At 42.9% G+C, this 14,710-nt stretch overlaps 1 protein-coding gene across 3 annotated transcripts in view; it reads right to left on the bottom strand.

Annotated features, from left to right (window-relative positions):
- The window catches only part of LOC143333186 (rho GTPase-activating protein 7), a 93,893-nt gene that overhangs the window by 29,100 nt on the left and 50,083 nt on the right, over positions 1 to 14,710 (bottom strand). The window contains exon 1 of one of the 3 annotated variants that reach the window (XM_076751161.1): positions 6,799 to 6,944. The exons of the other annotated variants lie outside the window; for them this stretch is intronic. Coding sequence (XP_076607276.1) covers positions 6,799 to 6,811 — 13 coding nt within the window. The 5' untranslated portion in view covers positions 6,812 to 6,944. Of the gene's footprint in view, positions 1 to 6,798; positions 6,945 to 14,710 lie in introns of those variants that run through there. 3 annotated transcript variants of the gene reach the window in all.

Raw genomic sequence — 14,710 nt, forward strand, 5'->3', positions numbered from 1 at the left:
TTCCCTTTCCAAATGATTCTGTCTCTGAGGAAGTTGTGATTTGGCCCCTCTGGGCTCTGATAAGAGATGTGGATGTGCGATCAGGGCGGCTCCGCCCCGCTAGCGCCAGGAAGCTGGACAGCGTGTGTCTGGATGCTGAGAGGAACTGTGGACGGACGGGTTACGTGTTCGGTGGACCGTTTGTGCTCGAGTGTTTATGTTTGTCTGGATACCAAAGCTTTGACCTGGAGTAACAGAATTACTGCTCGCCAGAAACTGGGGTGGTTAAGAGTTTATAGTTTTTCTGTCAGAGCAGTCACAGCACGTTACTTCACCAGAAAAAGGCAGCTGAGTGTGTTTTACGTTACTGTGATTTCTCAGGTGGTTGTGTGGCTTCACATGCTTTGGACACACATTGGAGTGTTTTCTTATCTAACTCTTGGTAAAGAGAATAACTGTACTTCCCAAAATGTGAAACTGTTCATTAAAGTGGAAGTGAGTGAGAGGCAAGGCAACTCGTCACACACTGTGACGCAGTCCATCCCTTCGTTCAGCTCCATGTCTGGATCTGACCGTCTGTGTCTAATCAAATCTGCAAAAGACCAAAGCCAAACAAGCTCAGCTTCCTCCTCTTGTCTCACACACTCATTTTTCTGAGCAGCCTCTTTCCTCAAACATCAGTCGGAGGGCTTCACACCACACCACACCACTTTTACGCCTCACTAAACACCTGCATAGCTGGCGGGGGATAAAGTGCAGCCACTGCTCCGCTCGCAGTTCAGGAGATGCTTGAGAGCGTCTCACAGGGCTGGAGAAGTGTGGTTGGAGATCAGAGGTATGTCAGCTGTCAAAACCGTGAACGATGCTTCCCTCTTTCTATTCACTGTTTCTCTGATGGTATTCTCCTGTCAGTGCAGTCAGCTCAGGGAGGGGAAGTTTAAGACGTCTGTGGTCACGAAGGGCCAGAGGGGCGAATACTAAAACTCTGTTCTGTGATTCACTGTGTGTGTGTGTGTGTGTGTGTGTGCGTGTGTGTGTGTGTGTGTGTGTGTGTGTGTGTGTGTGTGTGTGTGTGTGTGTGTGCGTGTGTGTGTGGACCAAGCATCAGTGTATTAAATAAACATTAGATAAAGACTTTTCTGATGAACCAGGACTTAAGCTTCCAGTTAATAACTTCTGTTAAAGTTGTACACAAATTTGAACCAAATTCCAGAAATCAGATGTACGTTAATAAAAATTCTGCTGCTGAAAAGTATTTTGATTATCCACCTTAAAAAACCCTGCGGCTGTTTGTCTCTGCCAACCAGTCGAGAAAAGTTGAGGTTACGGTGACCTTGACCTTTGACCTTTGACCTCCAAAATCTAATCAGTTCATTTTAGAGTCCAAATGATAATTTGTGCCAAATTGGAAGAAATTCCTTCAAGGTGTTCCTGAGACATCAGATCCACAGTCATGGGATCGCAGTGAACTTCACCTTTGACCTTTGACCTGCAAATTCTGATCAGTTCACCCTTGACAATCATATTTTCACACTTGTTGCTTGTCCGTCCAACAGAACAGGACACCTCCAACTGCAAGCAAGGTCAATTATTACCATTTCTGTTATTAATTTATGAATAATAAGATATAACATGTAAAACTTGCAGGATGAGCACATTTGATTGAAATGAATGGGCGTTCTACTACTTCAGAGACATGAGTGTATTATGAGAGCTGTACACACGACGAGCCAGGAGGATTTGTTGGGCAGATTCAGATGTGACCTCTTACTGAACTTAGCCAGCATCTGCACCGAGGACCACAAGCCCTCATTAATTATCCAAGAGGAAAAGCAATCACGTTAGGAATTACAACAAGTGTAAAGCAGCGAAGAAAAAACGCCTCACACTTGTCAAAAGGGAACAAAAACGTATTAACCTCGTGGCTAAATTCTCCTCAACCATTAAAATAGGCTGCATTAATTTCAGGCTTTTAGCTGACCCTCCCATCACAGCAACCTGCACTGATCACAGCGGCAGCATATAGATTTAATTGATAAAGCAAAACTGCATCGATAAGCAAAGGCAGCAGGAGAAATGAAGCTGAAATCCTTTAAAAGCAGGAAGGCATGATGACAAAGCATTCATAGAGGTTTGAACTGATCTTTAGTTGTACTTAGATAATCCATAAATTAAATTAATACATCTTGTAAGCATGTTTCCAGAACTATAACAGAACAGATTGCAGATTTGATGCTTGTCCACATGACACATTGGTAATGATGGACAATGACGGATCCGTGAGGGTGAAGAGGTTCAAGCCTTTGACGCTGATTGCCAATTAACTACTGCACTATTAGAGGCAATTTACTCCCACAAATTGTCATGATTCATACTCATTTCCAGGAATAGATCTCAGGAAACGCTAATGTAGCCACTTCTTACTTCATTCTTGTTGCAATAATAAAGCACTTCAGCTCCAAGCAATAGGAATTGTTTTGAAGGCTTCAACTTTGCACCATTTTCAAACGTGTGTAAACACGGCATTGAAGACTCAACACGCATGTATGCTTGGATTTAAACCCAGATGAGGTTTTAGACATTTTCAGCAGCACATTTTGAACCAGTTTCCTTGAAGTTTTACTTTTCTGAAGATCTGGAGGCTTGAGTATTAACTTCTCTCTGTAAACAATGAAATGCCACCAGCTAATGCTGCCACTTCATCTTTAAAGACAAACACAGAAGTGGCCAGACTTGCTGAAAGCCTGGAGTCAACTTGGGAAAAGCAATGCAAACAGACATTCAATTAATCCAACCATAAGAAAAGCACTTTAGAATTTAGTTTCTGGCCAAAAGCAGTCTGAAAAATTGATATCTGAGCATCAGATCCCACAGATGAGTCTGAAAATGTCTAAATGTAGCTGGTGCCTCACTCTGCAACCAGATGACCTGAGCTGACCCTGACAGACCAGGATAAACCAGGAGGCGTCATTCGGAGAAGAAATTCCACAGTTAAAATGGGAGCAGCCACGATGATGGTGATCCTGACGTCTGCCCCTCACAGTAAGGGGAAGACAAATAATTCGCTTAACACAGGCGATGAACTCAGAGAGCTCCAGCTGCTGTGAAACGCCACAGTCAGGTTACACTCCTGCAGCTCCAGGAGATGAAGTAATAACAGTATGGACTGGAAGCACCGCGTTCACCTGGTGTCAGAGAGGACAGATCGTCACGACGGTGCAGGTTAGGAAAGCTGAATGATGAGGATCTGAGGTGTGTCAGTTCACCGGAAAGTCGTCCACATCAGAGGATGTCGAGGAGTGTGTGCTCTGTCATTCAGCCTGACTCTGTACGTGCAGTAGCAAGCACACTTCATTCATTAAACACGATGTGCTTTACAACAAAGCGACCAAACGACACTAATGACCAGCCTCCCTTTAAAAGGTGGTGATAAAAGCTAGCTAGTTTTTAATGCTGCATTTTGCCCACACGAGAGTTTTTTCCACGCTGAATCACCAGCAGCAATTCATGCAATCGGCAGCTTGAAAAAACAGCCATACATGCATGTAGTTATATTACATTTTTATTTCACAGATTGGTTTCATCTATATAAATCTGGTCGTCCACAGATTTCTACATACTTCAAAATATCCTGAGGGCCACGTCCCCTTTGGCTCTAGAGCATGCCAGTTAAAGGCAAGGCTGGTTTCTGGCTTTTGTGTTTCTGAATTGTTTTTATCTTTAATCATGTTGCAGTTTGGTTTTGTCCTCTCGTTTAACTGAAAGCTTTGTGCTGCATCTTTTAGTATTACTCTTCAACTTCATGTTGCTATTGGTCGTCTAATGTACTTTAATATGACTTCACACTTTTCTGGAAATTTCATGGGACCAGGCACACACACACACACACACACACACACACACACACACACACACACTCAGATGACTTGGCTCAGCTGATGGGTATAGCTGCATTAGCTCATACGTAGGTACAGCATAATCATTCCTGCATGCTGTTGCCGTCCGTTGCTAACAACACTGTCTGGCCTGAGCCTTCCTGCCAGTGGAAAGATGGCTTTACTAAGTTCGGATAAACACTCTCAGGTTACCGTGAAACAAATTGGACGAACTGCAGGGGTATTTCGTAGAAACAGATATGACAACACAGCACAGCAGCGTGCCACTGGGCAGAAAACCAGCTGTCTCCAAGCCAATCTAAACCGCATGGAGAGGAGGGTTTTTTCTTTCATTTTTATTTTCTTTAATCTTGGATCTCTCCACCTGTTGTGTTCTCCGTCCAAAATTAACTTTTCAGTTCACCTGCCAATGGCTACCAAGCACTTAGCCTGCCAAACAAGTTGGTTTTACCTGCCATATTAAATTATATGAACTTTTCCCTCCCTGTAATCAGTTCTGCTTTGTGCACTCAATCATTCTGACCACCTATATTTTGTGAAAACGGATGTCTTAAAAAACAAATACAATATGTGGCCTGTGTAGAAAAAGTGAGAGGGCAGGATTACGTAGCCGAACAGAGGCAGCACACACACTCTGCTTCACTGACTGCGGCCTGGGAACGCTCAGTTAGTCATTTGCTTGAATTCGGTGTTGTCAGTGGGAAATGGTCAAAACTCCTCCGCAGGCAATTGGGTCAGCCTTTTACCATCATGTTATCCAGGCTGTGCAGCAGATGACTGAGAAGTTATATAATTGCTGTGACACCAAAACTTTCCTAATCCTGAATGGGCACTTTGCATCCAGCTATGGCAGCCATGCTGGAAGAAATCTGAGAATGTCAAATGTCAAATGAATTAATCTGAGGGATAAAATAGGACTTGAATTTGCAGAATAAGGTCTCTTTCTACAAAAACAACACCTTATTCTAATTGTTGATAATGATGAAGTTGACATTTCACTCTTCATGCCGTTGTAATGTCAGTTCCTGCCTCATAAGCCATTACAAGTGCAAAACTGTTTTTAGGAGCCGACCACTTGCAACAGTGTTGTTGCATTATGACGTTTCTGTGCTTTTCCTGAGTGAGACATTTTAGTGAGACTAATGAAGAAACGCACTGTGCATCATGGATGAACTGACAGCAGTGTTCCACTGCTAAAACATAGCTATTTGGTCAGTGATAATGGTCATGGAACCAGCTTTTGCAACCCAAATCTCCTGTTACATGAATACCGACATTTAATGAGATTTTTCTTCTGCATCCGTGACGGCGTCCATCTCAAACCTCACAGCTCTGCCAGTAACCACACTCAAAATAAACAAGGAAGACTTGCTTATTCCACAGAGACGTTATTAATCAGGTGTTCATCCTTCTGCAAAGAAACAGAGTGTTTGGATTGCAAACGTTCTCACCTCTACCTGTGGGTGTTTGACGTCTTAATAGTTAATGAACCACTTGTGTTTAGAGAGACGAACTGCCTGACAATAGCTGGAGCTCATTAACTGTTAGCGTGAAACAAACACCTGCACTGCCCTCGATGTGTCTGGGGTCTGACAGCAAAGTTCTGAAACACATCAGGCTTTGAACTTTGAAGAAAAGTTGTCGATCGATTATGTATTAATAGCATTTGCTGTACAAGCTCATATCTGGTAAAATCACTCATACCATTCCAGCACCTTTATTACCTTTCAAAGGCATCACAATGAGTGCATCAAAGAGCAAAGGTTTCTCTATAATACCTGTAGTTTCTCCAGATATTTGTCAAAGAAACACCTGCTGGCACGATCAGGGGTGAGGGGACACGTAATGCTGCGTAGATGATATCTAATGTTAAGGCCCTGCGTCAGTGCAGACAGCGGTGTGGGGTATACAGTATGCAGTGATGAGGAATAAGGGTGAAAGCGAACACCCAGTTAACCTGTTTAGTCAGTTACTGATAAATCTGAAAATTGAAGCCACAACATCTTACTGTAGCACAATTAAAACATAATTAGATCTTTCTTTGTCATGACCTTCTTCACGTTCACTGGCAAACACAACGTGAGGAAGTTACAGTTAACTTCTGCAAGTTATGAAACAGGAGTGAGAATGTGAGATCCACACATGTTAATGTCGAAAACGAAAAGACAAAAATAAAAGCGAAATGGCAGATATCAGGTCACAGATTTCAGAATAAGGCAACCCTTTCTGAATAATTTACATATGATTTTCATACAGCAGCACATTACAACTCAGGCAGATGCAAATTTCTGTGTTTGCACCCAAATTCATGTCACAAAATTTGAATATTTGCACAGTTTTCTTCTGCAGGCGATCGGTTCACTCCAACAAGTCACATTTTAAAAGTAACCCACACACATTCAGCGTGATTCCTACGCTCGTCCCGCCAGAGAGAAAGCTTTTATTCCAACAGTGAGTTCAAAACTGCGCTCGTGATGTGTTCAGGCCCACGACCTTCAAACAACAAAGAACTCTCAGTGGACACTGGAGTGCCTTAAATTCCTTTACTGCTGCATGCATCAAGAACAACCCCATTACACTGCGATTCAGACCGCTGATATTTACACAAAAATCTGTTGAAACGATCATCCCAGCATGTTACGCAGCTTATAATGTGAAGTCTTCCTTCAGTTAATTCAACAGCTATAAGAAGAGACTTTTATAAGTAGCCCAGGAGCCATATTCAGTCTAATCAAGGTTCAATCAGGTGCTCATTACATACCGCTCGTTAAGCTAATTAACCAGTCACATCCCTTAATGAATGTCATCAAGCACCAATTATCAATTGTCATCAAAATTAAAACAAGCAGAACTCTGAAGCTCTCGTCATCTCCCTGTCTGTCACATAACACCACATAAGAGCTGTAACTGAACACATACTCACTTGTGATCAACATGCTTTTCAAGTCTTGGATGGGGGAAACTTTAGCAGACTTCCATGTTAAATGATGAGAACCGATGATATTGAATTACATCCAAAGGTAAAAGTCACATATATCCAGTGCTGTAATGGAGCAGTAAAGTCCAGTCGTACTGGTCATGTTGGGCATCATGTTAATGAAGTCATTGTTGAAGATTTCCCCTTTCCCCTGCCACTCCCCTTCCTCTGGCCCGGACCGGACCATCTGAACACCAGGGGGAAGGGGGTGGCATCCTAAAAATAACCCAAGGGAAAACACTTGAGACACACGAGGTCCGGCCTGATGAGACTGAAATCACTTTGAATCTCTGTGACCAGATGAGACGTGGACGAAGTCATGGACAGGCCGGTGAAATTTAGGAGATAAAATCAGTAAAAGCTGAACATTGTTGACTCTCCCTGGAAGGAAATGATGGATCCCAGAGTGAGCCGGCTGCCCACTTGGTGCAGGAGTGACCGCAGATTTCCACAGGGCAGGAGTTGGCTTTGAGACCGGCAATTTTTATGTTTTCCTCTTAAAATACTATCATTTAAAAAAGGCCATTCAGGGAGTCAGAAGTCACTTTGCCTCAAATGAGGTCTGCAGTGAAACTCATGATACAAATCAATATTCTCCTCCGCTTGGGGCCTGCATCGCAACCCTCAGATGATGAAATTACAAAGAGAGCGAGGAAATTAACAAGATTCCCCCTTTTCTCAGATTCAATACTTTCCGATCTCTGAACTTCTCATAGCTGTGTTTGGCGGTGGGGGGCTTTGAAAGAGAGCCACTTGAGATGAAATGAAAGACAGATATCCGACTGGGCGAATGACTCAACGCGAGGGGGATAAAGTCCTTGCCGTGCCCTATAGTCTGTAGTTCTTCAAGGTTTCATCTCGGCTCAGTCCAAGGTATACCATTAGCGCTAATGGCCTTCCATTTAAAGCGTGGTGTTTGATTATGGGATTTTAAATGTGAATAACTCCCTGAGAGGAGCGGAGAGCGGTCGCCGTGATTCGCTACATTAATTCACAAGTGGAGGAGGAGAACGTGGGAGTATGTAAACAACTAATGGACTTTTTCCACAGTCTGTCGAGAGTCACAGAGCGAGAGGAGAAAGAGTAGAGAGAGCGAGGAAGAAGGTCGGAACCTGGTTTCTCCTCCTCTGCAGCTTTTCTGAGGAGATTTTGGAGGTCTGATAAGTTCGTTTATAGGTTAAAAAAGCTCTGAAAACTTTTGGTGCTGGGAAAAATAAAATCTAGAGCAAGAGTCAACTCATTCCCACATTCTGCTGCCATTAAAGCAACAATGTTGAGGTACCATTTTGATCAGGGTCACCGATCAAATTGCTCCAATTCCACGTGATTAATTACAACATCTGTTTGTGCATGTATGTGTGAACAACATAACTTCGTCCCAACAGCTGCAGCAGCTGTTCTGAGCAGACCGAGCAGCAGGTTCCCCCTCAATCACTTCTATGGCCTGCTTTATATTCACTCTGATATTTTACAACATCTGTGATTTACAGAAGTGTTTGGGACATTTGAGAAGCAGACCCCCCCGAGCAGATCCCAGTCTGAAGGTCTGACAGAGGGAAGTGAACGGGAGCTGAGACTTAAAGAGAGAGAAACTTCACAGATCTTTGAGGAAACATGGCAGCGTTAGTTATTTGTTCCAAAAGCTTAAAACGGCTGCGCTAACTCTGTTAACGTTCAGCAGCAAAGCAGGAAGTAGCATGGTGTTGATACGTTGCAGAGAAGTTTGCAGAGGGAGTGTTTAAAGCAAAAGTTTGACATTTTGTGAAATCCACTTATTTGCTTTCTGCCGTACAGTTAGATGAGAAGTAACTCTCATATCTGTCTGTTAAATATGAAGCCGAGACGAGTTAGCTTAGCTTAGCGCAAACACTGGAAACTGAGGGAAACAGCTAGCTCTGTCCAAATCAAATAACACACAGCCTGAGTCCAGCTCTGCCAGCAGACGCTCCTCAGGGCTGGAAAAGGTACTGCCAACTGTTTTGGTTAAAAAATGACCTGAGCAGTATTTTTATTTTCAGTTAATTTTGCCTCAGAAAGACGCTAGAAATAAGTTAGCATAGCACAGAACTGCAAGTAGTGTGTGAGTGTGTGTGAAATAAAGTCCATGTTAATGTAACATTCCATGTCCTCTCTGAAGTAACAGACCAGACATTTTGGGAAAGATCCTTCCAGACAGTAAATAACTCATTTGTTTTCCATCTGATTTCATTGCACTTCAGTTTATTTTGGTATTTATTCATTTGCAAGAAGTTAAACCCTCATCCCAAAGTCACACAGGAGAAAGGCCTCCAGTCTCCGGAGCTGACATGTTGACTGTAGAAGTCGGGATTAAAGCAGAGCTCAGGGTTTGACCTCCGGCTCTGTGAACAAAGAGACTCTCTCTCACTGTACAGTATGTGTGTGTCTCTCTCTCTGCTGTGTGTAAAGGTTACACAAGACTGCGTTTCCTTTTCCCAAGCAAGAGCCTCACGGGCGTCAGAGGAGGAAGAATCCAACAATACTCCCAGCGGATGGGAGTTTCTGTGTGTGTGTGTGTGTGTGCGTGCAGTGTTTATGTGTGAGATGTGTATGAGCGTGTAGATATGTGTGTGTGTGTGTGTGTGTGTGTGTGTGTGTGTGTGTGTGTGTGTGTGTGTGTTTTGGAGTTTGAGGGAGGCAGCCACAGTACATGAGGATGAGATGTGTTGTGTTTACTCTCACAAGCGTAGCCTCGCTGCATATTCACTGCTGCTTGCATGTGTGCTCTGGGGTGTGTGCGTGTTTGAGTTTACTTTGTGTGCCTGTGAATGTGTGTGTGTGTGTGTGTGTGTGTGTGTGTGTGTGTGTGTGTGTTTGTAGTCTAATCTGAATCCAGCCTCAGAGGCTTCGGGGCTGGTATTTCCGATGCAGCAGGACAGGAAGCGCCTTGCTCTCTTGAACTGTGTCCCTCCCTCTGAACACTGCAGCACACACTCTGTAAGACCTATCACTTCATCTGTGTGTGTGTGTGTGTGTGTGTGTGTGTGTGTGTGTGTCTATGACAGACAAAGACAGGATAAATAGGCCTTTCTGTGCATATTTACTGTACATACAGTACAGCATCAACCTGAAATCTCAGCACAAAGTCAACATTACAATTAGTTAATCAACAACCATTTAATGATCAATCAATTAATCATTTAAGTCAAGTTTATCAAGCAAAAACAAGAACAAACGTTCTCTGGCTCCAGCTTCACAAATGTGAGGATCTTCTGTATCATTGGACACTAAATATCTTCAGCTTTTGGACTGCTGGTTAGACAAAGCAAACCCCATGAAGACGTCACCTTGGGCTCTGAGACGCTGTACAGACTAAACAAACAATTGATTACTTTAAAAATAACCAATGATGAGTCAAACGATACGGGAAATGATCACTGGTGGCTGTCACGCTCTCAGCCTGTACTGTATGTCATGACAGTAAGCAGTTAATTCACTTTAACTTTTAGCACATGCTAACTCATTATTTTCTTTTGTATTCTCGAAATGATGATTTAAGAGAGTAAATGTTCCATGAAATGACTCAGAGACACCCTGAAATATTCTGGTGTTCAGATGAGCAGAAACTGGGATGACCGTTTAATCCCTGTGTTTGTCTCAGAACCCTGGAAAAGAAGGCAAGATCGATGGTTTCATTAGTATTTAGACTGTTCAGTGTCTTCTGTCAGTGATCCAGAGGTTCTGATCTCCACGGTGCAGGTGTGAAGATTCGATTACATGATTCATGATTTTCACATCATGTATTAAATGCTGTTCAGTGTCAGACTTTGGTCATGACAGTCACGGCTGTTTCAGAAGCAAAGCAGGAAGAAGTGCGATGTCATAGCAAAACCTCTTCAGGAGGAGGTCGGCGTGGGTGGTTGGGTGTACGATGTTTCTTTTTACCAATACCACAGTCTTTCCATAACAAGTACTGCAGCTTTTGTTGACTTAACTCAACCAAACCTTTACAGCAGCGTGGCAGATCAGAAGAGGGTCATAATAATCATTCCTGGAACTGTCGTCAAGGTTGTTTGGGAAGGCACTGACACGGTTTATTTGTTGTTCGGGGTACAAGCACAGGGGATACGCAGCGGGTGCAGATTGAAAACAAGAGGGATATCAGTGCAAACTGTGATATTTTTTATTAAACCCAGCGAGGTCTATTGTTATTATAACGAGACAGTCAGCAGCAGATTGCTTTAAGAAGAATTGGTGAAAATAGCGCTAAGTGTTTTTGTTTCTTGAGCTGGCTCTTAGAGGGAAGCAGGCTGGGGTGAATATATAAATCTCCACGCTGTGAGTCATAAATTGGGCGGCTGCCTGCGTGACACACATCTGCACTACAGTTTTGAATCAGAATGATGGCATTTTCTTCCCATAAACAAATATATATGGCTTCATTTACACATCATAGCAAATCCTCTTCTGTCTCTCTGTGTAATTCGAGAAGCAGCATGAATGTTGCACCTGTCGTTCCTGCTAAAAAAAAAAAAACAAAACCACCACAGCGTCTGCATGAGAATGAATGTCTTGATTAAGTGCTTAAATCCTGGAAGATCTTCTGGAAGTAAACCTTCACTGCTGCTGTTTGGCTTCGCAGAGGCAGATCCTGACTCAAGCAGCCTCCCATGGTCACAATCAATTAATTGGGAATGTGATTAGAGCTGCTCTTTATTAGCGCTAAGGAATGATCTGAGAGTGTGAAGTAATGGGCCGTCCACACACAGTTCATTTGGAAAGTGTCTTTATGAGGAGCACACCTCCTAAAACCAACGCTTGGACACTCTGGCAGCGAACACAGCAGACTGTTTGGGCCCTCATTTCCTTGCCAGTATGCTTCTGTCATATTCAAATCTGCTGGTTGTGTCTCCCAAGTGATCATTATCTGGATTCAGAAGAGTCAGAGAGAGTGGATTTGAAGATTTATGTCTCATTTTTTCTCCATGCAGTTTTATTTTAGTTGTTTGTCACTGCAAGAAAAGGGCTTCTGATATCTTTGAGAGATCTTTAAGAAAGTATTACAAAACAGTGTCATGTCTTCCTGTGATACGGATCCCACTGTGCTGTTTATTTTAAATTCACAATTGCCCAAAAGGGCGAAGTATAAACTCCCTTCATCTCTCTGCAGCTGTAAAACAAGAGAGCAAAGAGGCCTGGAGTTCAGATATCCAACGAGGAGCCTTAAACACAGAAAACGTACAAAAGTGACTAATAAATGAACATTAAGTTTGTAAGTAAGTGAAAAATAATAGGCTAATTGGGCCTTAATAAGTTTATTTCTTTCATTTGAATGCCTGGCCCTCACAGAGTCTGCTTTGAGGAATTCGGGCCCTTGGACAAATGTAGTCGATGACCCCTGATAAAAGCAAGAAGCTCGCTGGTGTCAGAAAACTTTAGAATGGACTCTGATGAGGCCATGCAGGTGGATTGATTTTGTTTTTTTCCTTTAAAAAGGTGACATAAAGCACTTTAAAAAGAGCCAAATGGAAAGGTTATGCACTCAGCTGATCTGTAGCCGATTCACCATTTTATTAACCGTCCAGCTGTTACAGCTTCTCGTCCCCGTTTCTTGATAAGACCTGTGAGCAAAGGTGCCACTTTCACCAAAACACTGCTGACATCATTTCATCTTTATTTTCTTTTTGTGAATAGAAAACATTTTTTTAGAAAGACCTATGATCCAGCTCATCTCAGAGCTCCTCTGAGTGACATTTTTGATATCTACTCTCAATCAAACGACTCCCTGCATTGTGAAAAGGTTGTCTGCTGAGCTGCAGTGTGGAGCTCTATGCAGCTTTCATCCACTTCCATCAAAGAAACAAGCTGCTGAGGAAAGTCACGTAAAAGGGAGGCGATTTCCTCTGGGTGTAACCCAGGTGCCGGGATGTACTGGACTTAAAACAGAATAATATCCTCTACACAATCACGTGAACCTCACTCCATCCTCGCATGTGAACAACTGAGCCCCCCCAATCATGACACTATCACCTGTTACAATGAACCTGTTTACCTGTGGAACGTTCCGGGGGTTGTCAGTTTGTGCAATCAGGCCAATCAGAGGTTTGTAGGCAGGATCAAGAATATCATCTCCTGACATACCGAGCTAACTGCTCAGCTAATCCCAAACAGATACTGGATAGTATGAACACGACAGCAGGCTGAATGAATGAAGTGAAACAAAATGCCAATTAAGCCTGATTATCAGGGAAAGCTACCATATAAGTGTGATAAATAGGCTGGTATGTTAGTCTGGAAGAGGCCATCCTTTACTGTCACACGCTGAGATGGACCGCTTTGAAATGTTTTGCTCCCTTTTTTCAGCCATCAAAAAGTGTGAACTCGGGTTCACATGTTGCACAAGAGCAAAACTCTTGATCGGCACTGAGAGACCAGAGCTTTGATTCCCAGGAGCAGCACCTCCAGCTGATGGGAAGCCGGTGAGGGATCTCAGCTTACTGCTGAACTGCCTCCTGCTGGTTAGACATGTTGACACAGAGGAGGATGGAGGAACAGAGGGGACCGTATGAGCTTCACATGGCATCATGGAGGCAGCTCCGTCTCTCTGCAACACTATAGGTACCAGAGACAATTACTGTGGTACATACCAAATCAGGCACTCCAAAGTGTGAGAAAAATGGTAAAAATCCCCCAAAGACAAAAAGTTTGAAGCACCAACTTGTTCACTTAGATGAAAGCTGTTTGTTACAAAATGCCCATTCAGCTCCATGTTGTTAATATAACAAGCAGAAATGGCTGCTTGGGGATTTACTTGATGGATTGCTTTCTTCTTGCCATCTTGTTATCTTTTTCTCGAGTTCATCCTTATTTCCATGCTAAAACCCAAACATTACCATACTGTCAGCCATGTTTTTCTTTTTGATGAATAGCCAGTTGCAGGAGTGTGTTTGGATTGGGCAGATGCGAATGTCTGCATCTGTTTCTAAATGAAACTGGGACCGAAAATGTCCTGCGTGCTCAACACATTTACTGAGATATTTTAAGATGAAAGGAACAGATTAAGGAAAAGGACATCGCTCAGTATAAATGTTTAATGTGTCGAAGTTCAAATCAACATTACAGCAATAGTGACTGACTATACGTCAAAATTACTGCATGCTGATTTAGCTTGTGAGCCCAAATATGTGGGAGATATTCTGGTGTCCACATACTTTTGGCCATTGTGTCTGCGGTTGTTATGAAAGATAAATATAAAGACTGGTGCTTTGAGCTACAAAGGAATTTATCAAAGAATGACAACAAAAATGTTCAAATGATCAATTTTACATGAAATATGTCTATTTTTGAAGTTATTATTTATCTCTTGTTGGTGATGGGACATAAGAGAGAAAGATTAGGAACCATCCTGATAACAAAGAACAACAAAATGATAAAGGAGCATGTGCAAAAACAAATATTGAATATAAACAAAGCGGAATAAATAATCGTGTGACATGGATAGAAAAAACAAACACAAAATGAAGCAGATGAAATATGAGCAAACAGCAGATTCATGCACGGCCCTGCAGCATCTCACGCACAGTTCGACCGGTGCCTTCGTCCCGCTGAGTCACTGGGACGCCCCACGGCTGACCCTCCCAATTGTGCCGGTTGACACGCTCTATAAATAAAGTGTTCTCTGTTGTTTTGTTCTGGGCAGTGGATGGAAATGCGGGGACATTGCCAAGGGTCAGCACAGCCCCTGGCACCGTGTTCAGAGATGTTATTACCAGCCTTTCAGCATGATTATTGTTCCAAAATTCCTCTAAACACCAAGTGTGACAGTTGGGCTGTATTTGTGCAATGTTTGACATCCTCCTCTGACAAAAGTCCAAGAGTGGACACTGGTGAGGGACAGAAG

This window comes from Chaetodon auriga, chromosome 15, assembly GCF_051107435.1.
Source record: "Chaetodon auriga isolate fChaAug3 chromosome 15, fChaAug3.hap1, whole genome shotgun sequence".
In the NCBI taxonomy this organism is placed as follows: Eukaryota; Metazoa; Chordata; class Actinopteri; order Chaetodontiformes; family Chaetodontidae; genus Chaetodon; species Chaetodon auriga.